This window comes from Schistocerca piceifrons, chromosome X (genome assembly GCF_021461385.2).
Source record: "Schistocerca piceifrons isolate TAMUIC-IGC-003096 chromosome X, iqSchPice1.1, whole genome shotgun sequence".
In the NCBI taxonomy this organism is placed as follows: Eukaryota; Metazoa; Arthropoda; class Insecta; order Orthoptera; family Acrididae; genus Schistocerca; species Schistocerca piceifrons.
In genome coordinates, this window is record NC_060149.1 from 744,896,949 (window position 1) to 744,920,438 (window position 23,490).

A 23,490-nucleotide genomic window follows, 5' to 3' on the forward strand; every position below is an offset into this window, starting at 1 on the left:
AGTGCTGTAGCTGAGAGGCTGCAGTTACCTTATATCTACATATTTATTAGCATAATTGATAGCTAACCTATGAAAATGTTGTTGCTCACCTTCACTGCCATGGATAATTGATAATTTCTTCCACAGATGGTCTTGCATCTTCAGCCCGTATCAAACACTGGCGTAAAACCTCAGTCAAACCCCTAGGGCAATCAGCCCTGTACGGATACTCTATTGGTATATCTGCGTCACTAATAGCCGATATCTTCTGATCAAGATCTTTAATATGTTCAAATGGTGTAACTTTGTACAGAAGGTGATACAATATGCACCCTAAACTCCAGACATCACTCTTGAAACTAGACTGCAAACACAAGAAAGAATTATTAATATGAACAGCCATATAGTGGCTAAAAGTTACATTTTTAAAAGGCTGCCAAAAAAATAAATAAATAAATAAATAAATGTGCTGTGAAATTAAAAACATTCTGGAGGTGATCTATAAAATAAATAAGAATAACTTAATACTGTTGAGTAAAGAGACAATATCTAAATTACACTTGTTGCACAGTTACCAATGCAAACAGTCACAAAGTACTGCATGAAGCTGTTAACACTCCCCATCAATTTCTACAAATAAACTGATAATTCCACACTACTGCAAATATAAGAACATGACAGTGATTGAATTCTGAATGTTTCCCAGTGAACCAAGTATGGTGCTTAAATGCATCTTAAGTTCATTGTCACGATTGGAGCACATCAATTTGCGATGGTTTTTTAGTGGCCCAAACACATGGAAGTCGCAGGGCGACATATCCAGACTGGAGAGGAGATGTTCAAGCTGCTGTCACTCTAACTTGGCCATTACACTTTGTGTGACCTTGGAGACGTAGGGATGCATTGTCGTGAAGCAGAATCACTCCCTCCATGATTAGCCCAGGCCATTTGCTCTTGATGGAATTGTGTAGGCTACAAAGTATCTCATACTACACATCACTGTAAATGGTTTTTCTGAGCTTGTGGAATTCTATCAGCACCAGCCTCTAAAAAAGAGTGTGAGCATCATGTTGCCTGCTGACAGCAAAGCTTTGAATTTTTTAAGGGGAGGTGATGGTGCATGCTTCCACTGCATGCCATCCTGCTTTGTCTCTGGCTTGAAGTAATGTTTCACTTCATTATCCCAAGTGGTCTATGCAAATTTCAACTGGTTTGTTTGTTAAGATGTTTCATACCTTTTCATCTGATCAATCCTTATACTTACTAATATATGGCAATTTTAGATTATATGAGCATTTCTTTCCACCATAGTATGACAGACACACCTGTATTGAGGGCTATGGAACTCCTAAATTACAAACAGCACATGCAGACAGGCCTGATTATTCCCCTGTAATTACTTGTAAGTGACAAGAGGAAAGTTCTCACTATATCAATTGGTTGCCTAAATCATTAGTTATGTGTCCTCAGGGTCTTTCGCGACGGCATACATGAATAAAATGTTCTCGGATTTCAAGCCGCATCAATTCAAATAAAATCCTCAATCTTTCAATGACCATCTCCGCCATCATCGTCAGGAGTTCACTGACTGCCAGGGCTGCTTCAGTTTCTCGCTTATATAGGCATGATGGCATCATCAGCAGCCAATCAGATCGACCCAATGTGGCGCATGCCTCATCTTTCTGGCAGGTAGAAAGACTGAGGCCTGTGCGGTCTCAATAATCCACTGAAGATCATGTGGCAAGGCTTTCTGCAGTTTCAGAAAATCAGGCTTTAACTTGCTCTTTGGCAACTCCTTCCAAAAGGGAGGCATGGCATAACTCTGATCAACAGCATCCTGCATTATCTTGCTCCTCAGAACCTTTCACTTACAGGGGCTTAAAGTTACTTCTCTCCAACATAAAACCATAAAAGTAGAAATTTTGATAGGAAGAGATGCAAGTAAGTGAATTTTTATACCCTGAATCCCACTTATCATTTCACTTTAAATGAGTACAGTTACTGGTGATCTTATGTTATGCCGTGACCATAAACAAGGCCAGAAACTGTGTGTTGCAGGCATGACTTTAGTGTCAGTCACTTTTCACATGGCTGGTTCTGCATGGCTCTCTGCCATGTTAGTGAACCAAACAAGCTCTTCTTTCATGTCCTCAGTCATACTGCTGCAAACTTTGTGTACAAAGAAGCTCTATAAATCAAAACTAAATTCCATACAAAGAAAGTCTTGAACACAGCTATAAATACACAACTATTGCCAAGTTTCTCAGCTAGTGTCGTAATAATAATTTTGCGGGCTCGTCTGTTGCTTGTACTTTTGCTGCAGTTAATACGCCTAGTTCCTCGTTTTCTGTGCCATTATTCTTTCCAACTAGGTTAATGGTTCTAATTTCCTCTTTGCTCCCATTCTCTTCTCCTCATAAATACTCATAAAACCTTGATTACTATCAATAACTACTTTTACAGAAAATTTAAGTACTCTTCTATTGTCTTCTTTATAAACCCTTTCTCACATACAGCAAAATCTCTTTCTGCCTTGTGTTTTGCTAACTAGTCTGAGCCCATAATAATTACTATCTGTAATTTTGGAATCACTGCAGAAATTCTTCAAATTTGATATTTAACAGTACTTAAAGACTTTATTGGTTTGACATGCACTCTAACAGGACCTTATTGTAAAGCCACCAACTGGAAGGTATAGCTACCTCCTAGTTTAGTTCTTCATATTGCCCCTTTGAAATTGCATACAACTTGCCACCAGAACTGACAAAGCCTTTAGTGTTCCCTCTACATACTTTCACCTTGACAGTAACAACGATCATCTCTCATTCACTCGCTTTTTCTTCATCCTATATCAGTTCTTGCTGCTCTTCATTAGTGCTTAAGTGTACGCAAATAGTAAATGCTTCTGCGTTGTTATAATCGTGTCAGCAGCAGCTATTGGCCCTCAGCAGTATGTCTCATCACAAGATTCATTTGGAACGAATGAGTGTTTCCTATGATGTCATTGTATGCCTTGTCATTGTGGCTTAAAATCCACTGCTTTTCTTACTCAGTGTTTGGAGGCTGTTTCTTTGGTGTCTTTTTCATATTAATGATGATAATGCTGATCTCCACTGTAACCTCCTGTATCACCCCTGATGCTGTGTCCTCATCCATCTGTTTCCAGTTGGCCCCAATAATCTTCTTTCATCAGTGTTCTCCTTAGATACTGGTGTGATACCATCATATTGTCTATGAACAAGAACCTTTATGATGCCATTTTGGGAGATATGTGTTGCCATCTCCAACTGCTTACATGGCATGAAGTTGGTGACTGTGGTTTATGCCAGAGTTCAGACAATGTCTCAATACATCCCTCTGACAAAATGAACAAGCGATTTTTCTTCGCAGTAGGTTCAAAGGTTACATAATGTAAGTGGTCCATGTGATGAACTTTGCATAATACTTTAGTTCACTTCTCAGAAATGACTTAATGTTCCTGCAGGTTGGTTGATATTGCCAATCAGTTGCTTTTACATGGTAATCTAAGAAGTTGACATGGTCAACATGGCTTAAGAAGAATCTGCATTTGTTCAATTTGCATGAGATACTGTTGTATTCCTGAGGTAATCCACATAGTTAGGTATTTACTTCATGTGGAACTGAGAAGTCATGGGAAAATAGTATGGGTAGTGATGGCACTACTTGATTGTAATTTATAACACAATTGAAATAGGTTGTTAATAACAATGAATATTTGTGACACACCAAAGAAGGACAACAGTGGATAAGTATATTAATTCAGTGAATAATTGTGGTCAGGAATAGGTTAGGTGTCAGTAAGTTACTGCACATTAAAGGCAACCATTTAAGTCCCTGCAGAATTGAAGCAAATAATTTAGCTTATACATAACTAGCGATAGTGCAGCTCACATACTCAGTACAACTCGCTCTAGCATTCCTTGACATTGCTGTATATCTAATTTGTGTTTGAGTGGAGATATCAAAAATAAGAGAATTGGGTATGGATGGCAAAAACTTAAACGAAAAAATTTTTATAGTTTCAAAATTATTTACACAACCTTGTGTTGAAGAAAAAGAATGGATGTGAATGGTGTGCATAAGTGAAGTGCTTACAACAAGATATTATCTAAAATGATAAGAACCTCATCCTGAGCAGTAAAATGAAATATAGAGAGGTCCCCAGCGAACAATGATAAAGTTTAATCTTCATCAAAGCAATACTGGCCAAGATATAATAACTTGATTGACCCCATGCACTACTTTGCGCAGAGCAAGTGTGAATTTCTGGTGACTTTGAGCTGTTACATCTCGGGCAGTATTTTGTTGAAAGAAATGAAATCGGCCATCTTGTACAACTTTATGCATTCAATAATAATGAAAAGAATTTAATAGGCATATTCAGAAAGAAAATTTTGGCATAATCGCCTGAAAAAAATGGTGTCCGAAAAAAATTTCGTAGTTTGGCTTCCTATATTGTGTGGACTAGAGGTATAATGAACATCAAACTTGGCAAGTAGTAACCTAACAACTCTAGGTTCCCAAATATAAAGTTTCATTTATATACTAGTGTCCAATACTGAATAAATTAAATGCAGATTTGAAGATTTTGTAAAAAAGTTAAAAAGTACGGAATTTTTTGACCCGATTTTGCAAGAAACTGTTGCTTATAAAACTTTCCCAACTAGTCTTATTAGTAAGACTACGCTTTTAACTGCAAAAAAGTGTATTTGATTATCCAACAGGGGGATGACAATGCTGGATAACTTGAATCAAAGTTGGGCACAAAAATCGTGGTACGAAAAATGTGAAAAATTCAGATTATCGTGTCTCATAGAGTTAACATATCCTAAAAATGAAACTTGACACATAATAGCTCAGTAGCACAAGGATGTAGAAAGCAAAATTTCATTCATGTACTATTTTTGAATAATCTACGAATTCTTCAGAAAAATGACAATTTTTGTGAAAAGTTGGACATAGAGTATATTCGACACTTATTTTATAAATAAAGTTTTCTATTAAAGCTAGAAACCAGTCTCATTTAAAATGTTTTTTAAGCCCCTACAGAACACTGGGCTTAATTTCCATCATGGGCTAACAATATTATATAAATTGTGGCAAAGTAACTGGAAAAATCGCACTGCGAATAAAATTTTAACTTTGGCTTGTTGTATCTTGTTGATTAAAGGCACAATAAACATGAAACTTTGAACACAACAAGTTAGCAATGTAAGGTTTTCCAATAAAAACTATCATTCACTTGCTGCTTTCCAAATTTGTACAAAACCAGTTCAAGCTTGATTTTCATAAAGAATTACAAAAATAGATCACATTCAACTTGCTTGCAGAAAATCTGTTTTCCATTCTTGATTTCAAACATATCACAGCTGAAGAGAGCACATTTTCAAGCATTCAGAAAATCACATTTGATTTTCCAACTTGCAAAAACAATACCTGAAAATGATGGACAAATTTGTGAGTATGTACCACACCAACAGGCTACATTGCAGTACCATGTTGTCCGTGTTTTGTTGCACGTGGTTTTAATTTTTAAAGTGACAAGTAATATCACTCTATATTGTGTCGGTCCATGGTGGCATTGTCACAACTGGTTGAAGAACATGACCAGCAACCCCATTATTGTAGGCGTCACACATGCTTGTGGTGGTACCTATCTGCTTACAAAGCCGGTTGCCAAGTACCTTATCTCCAATTCTCTTATCTGTAGGAGTATCTCATATAGGCGGCAAGGAAAAAGTAATATCAACTGTTATTTTAAACTTCTTTACATTGTAGTTAACATTTTTTCTTAATTTTTGAGCCACTTACTGCAGTTCATTTTCTGGAAACTGATTACAGCGTAAACTGTAAACAGTATCACTGTATACCAACGCAATATAGTGACATATTACTTGTCAATGTACAAATAAAAGTATGTGCAACAAAACACGGTCAGCAATTTGTTGAAATTTAACCTGTTGCTGTGGTACATTTCAGATACTGTTTGCACTCACTGGAAAATTGAACATGATTTCCTGGATGCTTGTAAACATGCTCTTTCCAACTGAGGTTAGTTTGAAATCAGTTATGGAAAACATATTTTCTAAAACTAGTCAATGTGGTCGGTTTTTGAGGTATTTACAAAAATCAAGTTTGAACTGATTTTGAAGAAATTTAGAAAGCAATATGTGAATGATATTTTATACTGAAAAACCTTATGTTGCTAAGTTATTGTTGTTCAAAGTTTCATGTTTATCATGCCTTTAATGAACTAGAGACAAGAAGCCAAAGTTAAAACAACTTCATTCGCAATGTAATTTTTCCAGCTAGTTCACTTCAGTTTATGTAGCATTGTTAGCCCATGTTGGAAATGAAACCTACTGTTTGTTGGTGGGGGGCTTAAAACATGCTGTTTCAAATGAGACTGGTTTTGAAGCTTTAACAGAAAATAGTGTTTTTAAAAGAATTGTTGAACATACTCATTTTTCACATTTCACAAAAATTGTCATCTTATTTACAAATTTGTAGACTACTAGAACATAGTAGGTGAATGACATTTTGAATTCTACATCCTTGTGCTACTGAGCTATTGTGTATTAAGTTTAATGTTCAACATGTGTTTACTACCACAATTTTCACTCACAATTTTGATTCAAATTATCTAGCATTGCTAGCCCGCATTGAATAATCAAATACACTTTTTTGTGGTTAAAATCATTGTGTTTCTGATGAGAGAAGTTGGGAAAGCTTTATAAAACATATTTTTTTACAAAATCAGGTCAAAAATACATCTTTTATCTTTTACAAAATTGTCAATTTCGCCATTCATTTATTTAGCACTGAAAATTGGTACATAATTGAAACTTTATATTTTGAGAACCTTGCATTATTACATTACTACACACTCAGTTTCACATTTGTCACACTTTTAGTCCCTAAGATATAAAAGGAAAACTTTGGAAATTTTTTGGGTGTCCATTTTTTCAGACGATTATTCCAAGAAATTTCTGTTGAATATGGCTTTTAAAATTCTTTGAATTGTTATTCTTGAGAGAATGCATAAAGGTGTATGAGATGGCCAAATTCCATTTCTTTCAATAAAATATTGCCTCAAATATAACAGCTCATTGTTGCCAGAAATTCACACTCATTCTGCGCTAAGTTGCATATTCAGCCAAACAAGTGACTATATCTTGACCAGTATCACTTTGATGAATTTACTAATGTTCGTTGGACACATGTCCAAATGTTCACATAAAATTTGAACAAAATCCATGATGCCTGAGCAGAAAAACTTACAAAATGAGGCGACTTATCATAGAATTACCCATATCCCTCTTCTTTTGCATTTTTAAGTGGTGGTTATGCAGGGGATGATGGCTGATTCACCCTTTCACATGCACCTGTTGCTGCTGCAGCAATAGCTGCTGTTCCAAACAATCTAACCAGCACCATGGCAGCATCAGGAATTTTCGATCCATGGTTGTTGGAATCATGCAGTTGGTTAGTTGCTCACTACCTTGTCATTAGTTATACATCTGGATTGCACAGAATGTAATTTACCCACAGTCATAGTTATAATGAGGTACACAACAGTAGCATCTGAGAAGACAAGTAATGGAAGTCAAATTTTTGTAAGTGAGCATTAAAAACTGGCAGTTAGTTTCTTGCAGATTTGATGTAATAACCAGACATTGTCGCCATCTTGGAGAGGGAGAGAGGGGCAGGGGAGGGAGGGAGGGAGGGAGGGAGGGAGGGAGGGAGGGAGGGAGGGAGGGAGGGAGGGGGGTGGGAGGGGGAGGGAGGGAGGGAGGGGGAGAGAGAGAGAGAGAGAGAGAGAGAGATGTACAACTTTAATATTAGGAAAAGGAAAGGAAAAATCATTGCCCATTCAGTATGTAGGATCCATTGCAGCATCTCCTGAAATAATTTGGAAAAAGAAAAACCTAAATTACGATTCCTGTGTTATGTAAACAAGTCTTATTCCATTTACATTAACTGCTTGCATAATTCCTAAGGACTTAACAACTCAAACAGAGTTGAAATACTCATAGGTGATTAGTAATGTCAAGTGTTCTATCCACTTTCCTCATAACAAATTCCTATCACACAAGTGAGTATTAAGTATTTTTGCAGAGTATGGAAGGAGCTTGCCAAGAGAAAAGCATTCAACTACTGTTGGATAACCTGTGGTTTTTGCAGCGTTTGATGTGGCAAGGTCAGGTGGGGTATTGGGAATATTAGTGTAGAGGGAACTAATGATTTAATAAAACGTTCTCGGTTTTCAAGCCATGTTAATTCGAATAAAATCCTTGAGCTTTCGATGACCATCTCTGCCATCACCGACAGGAGTTCACTGACTGCCGGAGCTGCTTCAGTTTCTCACTTATATAGGCATGATGACATCATCAGCAGCCAATCAGATACACCCAATGTGGCGCGTGTGCGTAAATCACCCCAGGCAGCTAGCAAAGCTATTGCCCGTGGCAGCACCAGTGATGCCAGGCGGCACCAGGGGCAGGCGCCAAGTTGGAAACTGCCGCTCCAGCGTCGTGCATCTGTCTTTGCTTTCTTTCGATGTCCAATGCCCGCCCCCATGCCCTGCTGAGTGTGTACCACTGGTCTCTGTTGAAATTGTTGTTGTTTAAACAAATCTCAGCCACTTCCTTTATAGCGGAGTCACAATATGTAGGTGCATACTTTTGTATTTTTGAACTGTATTTTATATCCATTTTCTAGGCAATGCTCCGCTATGGCCAACTTCTCAAGCTCCCTTTGTTTTATATGGTGCTTGTGCCCAGTACAACGTCCTGCAACCGTGCAAATTTTTTGTCCAATATACATGCTCCCACATTCACAGGGTACACCATACATGCCAGATACTCAAAGAGCAATGTCTTCTTTAACAGGGTGCAACATATCTCGTATCTTGGGGGCGGGCCAGAACACTGGTCTTAGCCCATCTTTCTGCAGCAGACGCCCTAACTTGCTGCTAGTTGCTCCACAGTATGGCAGGAATGCAGTCCATTTGGCCTCTTCTACTGATTCACCAGGTGTCTTTCATCGGCTGCCCTTGAGAGCACTTGTGATGTCTCTTTCGCTGAATCCATTTTCCCTGAAAACACATTTTAAGTTCTGCAATTCAGAGTGTACGTGGTCACTGTCAGAGATAATCTTGGCTCTACGAACCAACGTGTTCAGAACCACTTTCTTGTGTACAGGGTGGTGGAAACTATTGGCGTTCAAGTACCGATCAGTGTGTGTTGGTTTCCGGTACACTGAATGACCACACTAAGCTCCTGCCTTCTGCTCAACCAAAACATCCAAGAATGGTAGCTTGCCGTGCTTCTCCATCTCGACAGTAAATTTAATGTTGGGATGGACACCATTCATGTGATCGATGAACTGCTGGAGTGTATCTTCACCGTGAGGCCATATCATAGTGAAGATACACTACAACAGTTAACTGACTGCACTCACTGCCATCACAGCTTTCAGTTTCCTTAGCATTTTTATCCATAAACAAAATGAAATCAAAATGTAATGAGTAGGCATCCAAATCACAAAGCAAACTTAATAAATTTGTTTTTCACAGCACACAATATAAAAACAGCCTATTGAATGAAGCAAGGCAAGTTCATCAAGTTTTTAATACACAAAGCAAAATAAGTAAATTTGTATATCCTACCCACTGTTAGCTCATCTTCATAAAGGTAAGACTGTGGCATTTAATTCTGTCACTGACATAAATTTGCAAAAATATGTCTGTCAGTTAGTTAAAAAAAACTAACAGTGCCATCCATGTACTAAGCCATGATTATTAAATATCCAAACTACTAAGAAATTTTGATGAAATAAAGCCTATACATAGCCCCAGCTACGTCATGAAAACCTCATAAAAATTTGTATAATAGTTTTGAAGAATAGAGTGTTCAGACAGACAGACAGACACAATGGTTTTATAGTTTTATTATTAGTATATGCACTGAATTGCCACAGAAACTGGTATAGGCATGTGGATTCAAATAGAGAGATATGTAAACAGGCGGAATATTGTGCTGCAATTGGCAATGCCTATATAAGACAATAAGTGTCTGCCAAAGTTGTTACATCGGTTACTTCTGCTACAGTGGCAGGTTATCAAGATTTAAGTGAGTCTGAACGTGACGTTAGGGTCGGGGCACGAGTGATGCACACAGCATCTCTGAGGTAGTAATGAAGTGGGGATTTTCCCGTACAACCATTTCATGAGTGTACTGTGAAAATCAGGAATCCAGTAAAACATCAAATCTCTGACATCACTCTGGCTGGAAAAAGACCCTGCAAGAACGGGACCAACGACGACTGAAGAGAATTGTTGAATGTGACAAAAGTGCAACCCTTCTGCAAATTGCTGCACATTTCAATGACGGTCCATCAATAAGTGTCAGTGAGTGAATCATTCAATGAAACATCATTGACATGGGCTTTCGGAGCTGCAGACCTACTCGTGTACCTGTAATGACTGCACGACACAAAGTTTATGCCTTGCCTGGGCCCATCAGTACAGACATTGGGCGGCTGTTGATGACTGGAAACATGTTGCCTGATCGAGTGAGTCTCATTTCAAACTGTATTGAGGGATGGACGTGTATGGGTGTGGAGGCAATCTCATGAATCCATGGACCCTGCATGTCAGCAGGGGACTTTTCAAGCTGTAGAGGCTCTGTAATTGTGTGGCGCATGTGCAGTTGGAGTGATACGCAACACTTGATATGTCTAGATACCACTCTAACAGGTGACACGTACAGAAGCATCCTTCCTGATCACCTGCATCCATTCATGTTCATTGTGCATTCCGACGGACCTGGGCAATTCCAGCAGGACAATATGACACCCTACACATCCAGAATTGCTACAGAGTGGCTTCAGGAATACTCTTCTGAATTTAAACACTTCCACTGGCCACCAAACTCCCCAGGCATGAACATTATTGAGCACATCTGGAATGCCTTGCAACGTGCTGTTCAGAACAGATCTCACCCCCTTCTACTCTTATGGATTTATGGACAGCCCTGCAGGATTCATGGTGTCAGTTCCCTCCAGTACTACTTCAGACATTATTCGAGTCCATGCCACATCGTGTTGCGGCACTTCTGCATGCTCACGGAGGGCCTACATGATATTAGGCAGGCGTACCAGTTTCTTTGACTCTTCAGTGTAGTTGGTGGTGACTTCAATTTATTACATTAACAGTATATATAGTATTAGTATATATCATATTATTAGTATATATTTGGACAATAACTATGAGTACATGTGTTCTTTCCTCCTCCCACTTTTCCAATGAAGACTAGTTGAGATTTACTATTTGTATAAACTACTTCACACAGAACTAAATTCTCCAAGCACTGTGATGCAAATGGACTCACATACTCAGTCTGTTTGTTCTGCAAAACAACCATTAAGTAATGTATTAGTAACCATTCCATGAAGCCACATTATCCAAGCACTGTAGTCCAAATAACACAACATGCTCACTGTGTTTGCTCTAAAGAAAGCTCAAGTTCATCAGCTACGTTACTATGTTCAAGTTCTTGGGTAGAGGGCTATTCAGCGCTCTTCATCTTCACTGTACATTTATTGGTTACCTTTACTGATTTCACCATTTATATTGTGCAATGAGTATTTCAATATTGTTTTCAAATAGTATATTACTTGGAAATTTCTCACTTTAAAAAAAAAAAAAAGAAACTGAGTGAGGCAATGTATTAAGTGTATCATACTTTTAACTGGAGAAATGTAACAATATTATGAAAAGGTAGTTGATACTCACCATACAGTGGAGATGCTAAGTTGCAGCTGGCACAACAAAAAGGCTGTCAGAAAGTGAGCTTTCAGCTGCCTACGCCTTCGTCACAAGTAGACAAAACACACATACACACACACAACTCACACACACATGACCACAGTCTCTGGCTACTGAAGCCACTGTTGTGGCTACTGTTGTGCCTATCTGTGACTCAGTGTCTCGACTATATGGTGAGTAGTAACTATGCTTTCCTCCATAATATTGTTACATTCCACCCTGGATTTTTCTTTGTTTTAACTGGAGAAGCCTGATTCAAATAATGTGACCATCTTGGTACTGTAAGATGATATTTCACTGTTTAATTTCTCTTTATCCCCCAACTTAAACCTACAACTGTCTCACATACAAAGCAGAATCCTTCAAAATCAGTTACTCATTCTAAGTGTTCAAACAAAGGCAACTTTCAATGTAAATCAAGAAAAAATTGTAGATACAATCACATACACAAATCTATCTTATATACGAGTAATTGCCACTTTTCAACTCACTATGTTATTTTGGGCTGTTTCGGGGCTCATGTAATTCACTGCTCCATGATACTTTGTCCTCCGAATTTTGTCACATGGAAGTACAGTTTTGTAAGACGATACAAAGTCTGTCAGCTTTAATACACCACGGAAGAACACAAAATTTGATGGTTTTAAGTCACCATGAATAACACCTGGAACATCATCAGCACAATAAATGAGGCTGCTTATAGACATAAATCTGAAATTTCATTTAATCTACAATAATCTTTGCACTCACCGCATTTATGCACTTCATTGACTGTTGTTAACATTTCATTCCAAAAATACAAAATATCATGCATGTTTAAATCATCGACGCTTTCAATTAGTTGTGACAAGTCCACATCTCCCATTTCCAGCTGAATGAACAGTGACCGTACAGCCTGGTATTCCTTGCTGAAACAGAGATTACTGTCATTTTTATCTACATCAGTATAAATGAAATGTTTGCACTGAGTCTTGTGGAAGTGAGAATAACCTTAGTCATTAATAAACATCTGTAAGAAACTTACTACTGAAACATGGTAACTGCTCTTGGACATGTCTTCAAGTGCTTCAAGATATCAATTTCATTCTGCTGGTTCAAAGCTATTTCAGCATCGTTTGATACCAACACACATTTTAGTGCATACATTTTCCGTTCTTGCATTTCTATAGTCTGTAAAGAGAAGAAACACAATGATCAACAGGTATTGTAGCTGAAATGTGATGTGATTATCTTGTGCATGGCAAGCTGCAAGTGCCCCATTACAACTTTGTAAAGTAATTACAAATTGAAAGTGGAACAATAAAAATGTACATGAAATGATTGTATGGGGCTCTCATAAACCACAAGTCCAAACACTAATTATGGAGGCTACTTCTTAAGTAGCAATACAATGTAACAACAGAATTTGAAAAATATATTTGTTCTGAATAGAAAATCCCACTTTTCACTTTTTAACTAAAAAAAAAAAGAGAATAATCCCTTAGAAAATAAAACCATCCAGTTATTTGATTGTTGTTGTTGTGCTCTTCAGTCCTGAGACTGGTTTGATGCAGCTCTCCATGCTACTCTATCCTGTGCAAGCTTTTTCATCTCCCTGTACCTACTGCAACCTACATCCTTCTGAATCTGCTTAGTGTATTCATCTCTTGGTCTCCCTCTACGATTTTTACCCTCCACGCTGCCCTCCAATACTAAATTGGTGACCCCTTGATGCCTCAGAACATGTCCTACCCAACCGATCCCTTCTTCTGGTCAAGTTGTGCCACAAACTTCTCTTCTCCCCAATCCTATTCAATACTTCCTCATTAGTTATGTGATCTACCCATCTAATCTTCAGCATTCTTCTGTAGCACCACATTTCGAAAGCTTCTATTCTCTTCTTGTCCAAACTATTTATCGCCCATGTTTCACTTCCATACATGGCTACACTCCATACGAATACTTTCAGAAATGACTTCCTGACACTTAAATCAATACCGGATGTTAACAAATTTCTCTTCTTCAGAAACGCTTTCCTTGCCATTGGCAGCCTACATTTTATATCCTCTCTACTTCGACCATCATCAGTTATTTTGCTCCCCAAATAGCAAAACTCCTTTACTACTTTAAGTGCCTCATTTCCTAATCTAATTCCCTCAGCATCACCCGACTTAATTAGACTACAGTCCATTATCCTTGTTTTGCTTTTGTTGATGTTCATCTTATATCCTCCTTTCAAGACACTGTCCATTCCATTCAACTGCTCTTCCAAGTCCTTTGCTGTCTCTGACAGAATTACAATGTCATCGGCGAACCTCAAAGTTTTTATTTCTTCTCCATGAATTTTAATACCTACTCCGAATTTTTCTTTTGTTTCCTTTACTGCTTGCTCAATATACAGATTGAACAACATCGGGGAGAGGCTACAACCCTGTCTTAGTCCCTTCCCAACCACTGCTTCCCTTTCATGTCCCTCGACTCTTATAACTGCCATCTGGTTTCTGTACAAATTGTAAATAGCCTTTCGCTCCCTGTATTTTACCCCTGCCACCTTTAGAATTTGAAAGAGAGTATTCCAGTCAACATTGTCAAAAGCTTTCTCTAAGTCTACAAATGCTAGAAACGTAGGTTTGCCTTTCCTTAATCTTTCTTCTAAGATAAGTCGTAAGGTGAGTATTGCCTCACGTGTTCCAGTGTTTCTACGGAATCCAAACTGATCTTCCCCGAGGTTGGCTTCTACTAGTTTTTCCATTCGTCTGTAAAGAATTCGTGTTAGTATTTTGCAGCTGTGTCTTATTAAACTGATAGTTCGGTAATTTTCACATCTGTCAACACCTGCTTTCTTTGATATGGTAGAGATATTCTTCAGTATCCCTTTATCACATCTCCTCAATTTCCATTCTCCTGGGGAGTTTTAAGGAATTGAAAAATATAAGTCAGAAATTCTTACAATGATTTTTTCCTCCGATCTTCATCATCTGCCAGGCCTCTGACCTAATGAACTGAAAGGCTGCTAGCTTATCTTCTGAGAGCCCGGAACTGAATTTTTGTAGTGCTGCCCACCTGTTTCATATTACAGACCAACATTTGTCATTTCAATAGGGGACAGGCTATTTCCTACATTATCTTGAACTTTTTGTGTGGATTCAGAGTGATATGGAAAATCATGTTTGTGATGTGATCCAACCAATTTTAGACACTATTTCCACTGAAACAGCCCAGTTAACAAACGGTTTTATACACTATTCTGTTGAAACAGTCCAGTTGACTCCACTGAGCATTCAACATGGCAGTTGGCTTTCAGGACTGCTATGTCTAAAAGACATAGCAATACTGGAAAATTGTCATTGGACTGAAGATCAGCAGACATTTCATATTTGGTAATGTCAGCATGGGCAAGAGAAATGTCAGCATGGGTAAGGAAGCAAATGGAAATGTTAATAAGTAAGAGCAATCTTGTGGTTAGTTAAAATCTACCACTTGATTTCTGTTCAGAAGACAACTATGTTCCAATAACACAAGGCATTCAAGAACACAAGCCCTGGTAAGTTGTTTTTGTATGTCTACAGCATACAATATGCATCCAAATCTAAAACAAGGAAGAATGACAAGGAGAAATATTTAATTAGCTCTATGGGAGCTCTTTCATCAAATGGGCCACAAGGAAGAAAATATGGAGCAAATAATATGATTTTCAGTGTTGTGTGGATGACAATCATCACTGCCAGCTACCTGTTTGTTAGGTGAACAGGAATGAAAATGTACGCAATACTGGTGAACACTGCTGCAACAATTTTCAGTCAATTTGCCTATAATGTCCATGTCTATTAATTAATTTGAGCCATTCTGGCATACTAATCTATTATTTAAACAATAGAAAATACAGGATGGAATAATGACAATATTATCAAAAGCATGGATTGCTACTCACCACATAGAGGAGACAAGCACAACAAAAAGATTGCTATACCCTTGATATTTTGGCCAAAGGGCCTTCTCCTAAAGTAGAAAACACAAACAAGAATGGCACACACACACACACACACACACACACACACACACACACAATCACTGTCTCTAGTGTGCATGCTGGAATTAGGGAAAGAAAATGGGTGAGAGTGGTTCGTAGGTCGAGGCTCAACAGGTTTCTCTAGCACACGAAAGTTTGGAAAATAAACTTGAAAATGCAAAGAAGAGTGGTCAATTTGATGGTCTAGGATTAATTATATTGGGTGGGAATAATGTCAGATGTGAAATACTGCACCCCTCATCAATGTGGTCAGATAGCTGTTATTTATTTTTATCTTAAAAATTTTGCCTCAGTGGTAGCCATCTAAAACAGTGGTGTACCAACATGAAGGTCAGCTGCTTTCACTGCCACATTGATAGACCCTAACATTTTAACTAACACAGGAAAGAGATACCTTTTTTGGATGTCACCTTCTGTCTTTTGATTAAAATCAATGAATCAAGATGAACTTATATCCTGTTACTTTGTTATTCTTACAAGTTAGTTCTTCTTGTGGACTATTCACTTGAGGTCTCATAATTGGTTATGTGTAGGCACTCATGTTGACACATTCATCCCAATGCTAATGTTGAAAGATTGGGGTTTATGAACCACATTGATTAAATGAGAAGCATGGGAAGTACTGATTCATGCTGGTAGAGCTTGTGTACATGGGTAAACCTAATACCCATTTAGTCATATTCTCCCTTCCCATTGACAGGATCCATCTGCTCTTGCTAGAGCAAGGGCATTGATGCAGAGCAAGTCAGAACTTGAGCATCCTTCTACAGGTCTCTCATTATTATAGTGCATCTAGCAACCAAATTGTACAAGCTGGAATGCAACCCACTGTGCAAAAACATGAACATTTGCATCACTTCAAGCCATATGCAACATTTCATCTGCAACAATGTGAAGTTCAGCAAGCCACCTTAGTGTTTAACCATGGTCAAGAGTGGCAGCTTGCCTAACATACATGCAATGCTACAGCCAGAGAGCTCACCAAACAAATTAGGAATAGCTGACAGAGTTCCCTCAGATTCTCACTATTTAGCACCATCCAGGAGGCATGAGCATGTTAAAGAATGCTACATACATGGATGGCTAGCATTAGACCAGTTCACAGTTCTATGCATGTCAGCAAATACCAGTCACCAACCCCAGGTATTTCCTTGACTATTGAGCTTCTGTAGTTGTACACAGTTGGGGTATTTAATCTTTAAGTAGTAACACCGTCATAGAATTTCCAAGAAATCATTTTTTTTTTCTGGCTTAGAAGATGCTTTGAACCTTCTAAAATATGAGGCACAAAGTCTAATCCCTGAAAGAAAGTTTTCAATGGAACTCTGAGCTCCTCCTCTAGCACCTCAGATGGCCTTACACCATGTTCACCAACTTTATACCCCCTGTAGTGTCTGGATATAGTTAGAAGCATTTCAAAACAATAATACATTAGCTTGGCATCAGTACATGTACCAAGAAGACAACTCGTTTGCTTAGAAACTTGATTTTTGTGTGCAGTATTTATTTTTGATAGTTTATTTGTGATCTTATCCAATGCAGCACTGAAGCAGTATGTCATAAAAGCGTCCAAATAATAGATATGAGGCTGAGAGCAGTTCGGAAGGAGTCACTGCCTCTGCAAAGAAACTGAAATTCAGTGACCAAAATTTTGATGTGAAGTATGGATCGCACTATAGGCCTATAAATTTACTTTCCATTTTCTCTTTTATTTCTCAACACATTAAATGTAAAACATGCAATGCAGACATCACATTGCAAGAACAAAGTCATTGAGGCTTAGGCATCACAATAATTATTGCTTGTCAACTGCCCAGAAGTTACTATACCAAACAGTAAGAGTATCCAGCACACATATGAAATCAACTCCCAAATCATCAAAGCAATGCAACTGCTTGAAGTAAGGCTAAATGGAATTCTAAAGTTTTGTGCATTCATGTAATTGCCACAACCAATATTTCAGTTGTTCTATGATAAACTAGTGGATATGATTTCTATCACAATGGCAACAGTATGATAGGTCAGTCCTGGAATAGCAGATTAGTGGTAAGAGTTTATTGTTTTCGTTAGTTCATGTTCATAACCACATTTCAAAAGTTCAAATACATTTCTGCCAGAAAATGAATTTTCAAAAAATGTCACACAACTCCAACAATTTTCAATCCTTTTATTTGAAAATTTAACAACAACTTTGAAATAACATTTCAAAGTGAATCATCTAACGGATTTTTGATGAGTTAAATTAATACTCCATTACATGCTAAGTATGTGACAGATACATGTTTGAGCATGTTTGATGACAGGTTTAGCCATGCACGGGCAATGTTGTCTTCCTCTCTTCTGTTCCTCAAGCACATATTCCTTAACAGGCTAGTCAAGCATTGTTGCATATCCCACACATGAGAGGCAATTAATTTACTTTTGTATCTGATAGATATGTCTCATGTTTTTTAGTAAGTATTTCTAAATGTTTCATTTTTTTTATTTTACCCTTCAATTTTCTTTTTAGTGTAGATTGTGATACCTTGTGATTATAATTATTTTTGTGAAAATGCGATTTGTGTACCTGATACATACTCATGTAGCCCTCTGATACAATACATGTATTTATGTTAGTTTGTCTATTCCAAATTTTCTGACTAACTTTACTTTGTCCAAGGTACTTGTACATAATTTGTTTTTTCCAAAACCCAGATTTTTTACTGTCAGATTCAAAATAGTGACAAAAACAGCACAGTATGATCTTGATAACCCTGTCAACATCCAACAAATTCACCAACTTCTATTTGATGGCTTTGAGCAGAGTGATGACAAAGAAAGTCTACTTTCATTAACTTCAGCTCCTGAAAGGAATATCAAACCTCATTCTAGAGGTTCCACAAGATGGAGTAGACACTGAGAGGAGAGGTTCAAGAATACGAAGAGAATTATCACACTGAACAAAGTGATTCAGACCTCCACCTAATTTTAGAGACATTGAAACCTCTTATATTTGTCTCAAAAAGCAACTCCCAGGCACAGTCGGAAAGGCAAAAGAGTCACAGATCATTTTGGAAAGCTGGCTCTGTTTATTTTATGACAGCATGTTAAAAATAGTTGTAATGTTCACTAACAAATATACTGATAGCATCCAACATAATTATTCATGTGAAGAGATGCTAAAAAGACTGACAAAATTGAAATAAAAGCATTTATTGGTGTTCTCTATACTGCTGGAATTTATAAAGCAGGGAAACTGCACCTTTCAGATTTATGGGCTGGTGATGGATTCTGAATTGAGATACTCTGTCTCACCACAGGCATCAACAGGTCTCACTTCTTATTTCAAACTCTAAAATTCAATGACAGGCAAACCAGAGAAGAGAATAGAGCACTTAATTATCTTGCCCCTATAAGGGGCAATTTTTAAAAATTCATCAAGAGGTGTAAAGAGATATATCAAGCAGAAGACTTCACCATCAATGAGAAATTGGAGGCTTTTAGGGGTATGTGCAACTTTATTCAATATATACCTCCCAAGAGAGCCAAATATGGAGTTAAAATATTTGCTGCTGTAGATTCAAGCATGTATTATACATGCAACAAGGAAATTTATACAGGCAAGCAACCTGATGGCCCTTTCCAGGTTAGTAATAACTCTGTGGATGTTGTTCAATGCCTTGTAGCCCCTCTCAGAAAATCCAGTTGTAATATAACAGCTGAAAACTGGTTCAGTGATGTTACTCTCCTTCGGTCCTTGTCAACAAAAGACAGCCTGTCGTATGTGGGGACTTTAAAAAAGATCAAATGGCAAATTCCAAAAGAAATGAAAGATTTAAGAAACAGAGAGGCATTCTGCAGCATTTTGCTTTCAAGAAAGAAGGCACTATAGTTTCATATGTGCCACACAACAAAAAGAATAAGAAGAATATGCTCCAGATTTCCAGTATGTATCTGGATGGAGCAATTGATGAAGTAAGTGGGGAAAAAAGAAAACCAGAAATGATTATGTATTATAATAAATATAAACTTGATGTGGACATGGTTGACAAAATTTGTTCTGCTTAGTGTCCACAGAGGCATGAAAAGGTGGCCAATGGCAGTGTCTAAACACAGTTGGTATCAACAGCTAAGCTATTTGCCTCAGAAATTGACAAAATATTCTACCTCTCTGACTCTTCCTTCCTCAGCTTGAGAAAAAGGGCATAAATGGATCATTGCATTAGGTGATCATGGCTCCCACTATGGCCTTACGTCATCAAGAACTTCTTCCTCAAGATCAAATACCACAAACTTCAAGCAATTCTGCAACATCTGATGCTGAAGCCCATAAATGTAAGTGCCACCAACCTTGCTGGGACAATGAAAACAAAACGGTCCAAAGGACGTGGCCAATATTTATGCCTACAACTAAGCAACTATTTTTGTGTTGGTAGCTGTAAAATCGATCATGACAATGATGAAAGTAATTCAGAGTGACGTTCTGTAAAAGTAGGGGTTATTGGGGACATTTTTTTGTTTGTTTCTTTTTTACTAGTCCTTGTAGTACTAGTCAGGTTTAACTCTTTTGACTGAATTTCTATGAACTAGTTTATTCAAAAAGTTTATACATAGTTTATTTAATAAATAAAATCCTTACTTTGATGTTGTATGTGTACTTTTTCACCTGGGGAACCCAAAACATTACTTTTTCTGTTAACTAAATGTGTATCTCACAGATACAAGGTGTGTATTGGAGTACAATTCGATGACGTGTGTAAATGAGTGTTAAACAATATCTGTTAACAAATAACTGTCCTTTTCTTTGGTGAAAACTAGTTCTCTTTATTCAAACACTTGCCAACTACACAAAAATTAATATTCCTAAAATCCCCTATGTGATTTACTAGCTACACTCTGCTATAACTTCTTTTTTGCACACTGTGTGGTTCTTTAGTGGATACAGGAGTGCATAACAGATGCTGTTCATGAACAGAGGATGAAGAGACTAATTTATTCTACATCCCATATCAAATAGTAAAAACAATACATAACTCTGTAGCTGTAGTTGCAGCATCAGTCACTACCAGTGGCTTTGGATATTGAAACATATACACATACAAAAGATTTATAAATATGTCGCTCTTCAATACAATGTCTACACAGATGATGTCATGCCCTGGCCACTATAAAAATCTGTAAATGTTATTGAGCTGGGAAAAACATAAAAATGGCTCAGTGCATGAATGTTCAAGCTTTAATACACCCACTGCTACAGCTCCGGAGAGGGAATGCTTGCATCTCACTGGCAACAGCATAATCGTTTGTGGCATCACCCTTGTCCTGCAGTGGCAGCTGTAGGAAATGCAGCGGCGTAACTGGAAGCATATGTACACTCCTGGAAATGGAAAAAAGAACACATTGACACCGGTGTGTCAGACCCACCATACTTGCTCCGGACACTGCGAGAGGGCTGTACAAGCAATGATCACACGCACGGCACAGCGGACACACCAGGAACCGCGGTGTTGGCCGTCGAATGGCGCTAGCTGCGCAGCATTTGTGCACCGCCGCCGTCAGTGTCAGCCAGTTTGCCGTGGCATACGGAGCTCCATCGCAGTCTTTAACACTGGTAGCATGCCGCGACAGCGTGGACGTGAACCGTATGTGCAGTTGACGGACTTTGAGCGAGGGCGTATAGTGGGCATGCGGGAGGCCGGGTGGACGTACCGCCGAATTGCACAACACGTGGGGCGTGAGGTCTCCACAGTACATCGATGTTGTCGCCAGTGGTCGGCGGAAGGTGCACGTGCCCGTCGACCTGGGACGGGACCGCAGCGACGCACGGATGCACGCCAAGACCGTAGGATCCTACGCAGTGCCGTAGGGGACTGCACCGCCACTTCCCAGCAAATTAGGGACACTGTTGCTCCTGGGGTATCGGCGAGGACCATTCGCAACCGTCTCCACGAAGCTGGGCTACGGTCCCGCACACCGTTAGGCCGTCTTCCGCTCACGCCCCAACATCGTGCAGCCCGCCTCCAGTGGTGTCGCGACAGGCGTGAATGGAGGGACGAATGGAGACGTGTCGTCTTCAGCGATGAGAGTCGCTTCTGCCTTGGTGCCAATGATGGTCGTATGCGTGTTTGGCGCCGTGCAGGTGAGCGCCACAATCAGGACTGCATACGACCGAGGCACACAGGGCCAACACCCGGCATCATGGTGTGGGGAGCGATCTCCTACACTGGCCGTACACCACTGGTGATCGTCGAGGGGACACTGAATAGTGCACGGTACATCCAAACCGTCATCGAACCCATCGTTCTACCATTCCTAGACCGGCTAGGGAACTTGCTGTTCCAACAGGACAATGCACGTCTGCATGTATCCCGTGCCACCCAACGTGCTCTAGAAGGTGTAAGTCAACTACCCTGGCCAGCAAGATCTCCGGATCTGTCCCCCATTGAGCATGTTTGGGACTGGATGAAGCGGCGTCTCACGCGGTCTGCACGTCCAGCACGAACGCTGGTCCAACTGAGGTGCCAGGTGGAAATGGCATGGCAAGCCGTTCCACAGGACTACATCCAGCATCTCTACGATCGTCTCCATGGGAAAATAGCAGCCTGCATTGCTGCGAAAGGTGGATATACACTGTACTAGTGCCGACATTGTGCATGCTCTGTTGCCTGTGTCTATGTGCCTGTGGTTCTGTCAGTCTGATCATGTGATGTATCTGACCCCAGGAATGTGTAAATAACGTTTCCCCTTCCTGGGACAATGAATTCACGGTGTTCTTATTTCAATTTCCAGGAGTGTATTTCAAAGTGTGGCTATCTGGGCAGTGGCTGATACTACAAACTCATGTAGATTACATAGATTATTTTCTTTTTTCCAGATTCAAACTGGCACTAGTTAAAATGTGTGTCACAGATAGGCTGTTACAGTCGTGTTATGCCTTAACACCCAACTCTGGCTCCAATTACAATGAACATCTTCATAATAGCAGCCTTCAAATACCCTACAAGTACAGACATATGTGGGATCAATGCATAACTTGCTCCCTATTAAGTACTAATATTTTCATTTCCCAATCACAAGTGAATGTTGACTTGCTCAGATAGCTCAGCACCTTAAAGCATCCATTTCTAGGACATGGGCAGGAGCATCAGCCCATGATCAAATTCGCTTTGCAGTTTAACTAAGGGGTTTTGTGTGCTGACCAGCCTGGATGTAATTTTTAGGTTGCTTTCCACATCCCTTTAGGCACATATCACACTGGTGCCCATGTTCCACCTCAGTTAGATGATGTGACACACAGAAGTACCATACCAGTCCCGATTTGGCATTTGGTGGATTTAAGGCACCACACTGCATAGATGGATGGATCTGGTATCTGATCAGGTTCTGTACCAACAACTGGGCACATTCTGCTGAGGATATTCCTCCCTATTTTATGGAGGTTTAGGGTGTGCTACCAATTTTAAAGCTCACATCACAATGAAACCGACGACATGCCCAAAACTGATGGTGTGCCCCAGTTTTTTTCATGCCCACTCAGTCCCAGTAACTTTACAGGTGCAAGACAAATTAGAACTACATCTAGTTACATCTTTGGGTGTTATCAAACCTGTCTTCTCTATTGATAGGACTACTCTGTTGGTAATTCTGAAGAAAACTAACAGCAGCCTTCAGC

At 39.0% G+C, this 23,490-nt stretch overlaps 1 protein-coding gene across 1 annotated transcript in view; it reads right to left on the reverse strand.

Moving 5' to 3' along the window:
• The window catches only part of LOC124722688, a 207,157-nt gene that overhangs the window by 10,225 nt on the left and 173,442 nt on the right, over nt 1–23,490 (reverse strand). Inside the window, exons 7-10 of the mRNA XM_047247830.1 lie at nt 12,855–13,000; nt 12,581–12,738; nt 12,322–12,494; nt 90–343 (exon numbers count right to left, since the gene is read on the reverse strand). Coding sequence (XP_047103786.1) covers nt 92–343; nt 12,322–12,494; nt 12,581–12,738; nt 12,855–13,000 — 729 coding nt within the window. The 3' untranslated portion in view covers nt 90–91. The remainder of the gene's footprint in view (nt 1–89; nt 344–12,321; nt 12,495–12,580; nt 12,739–12,854; nt 13,001–23,490) is intronic.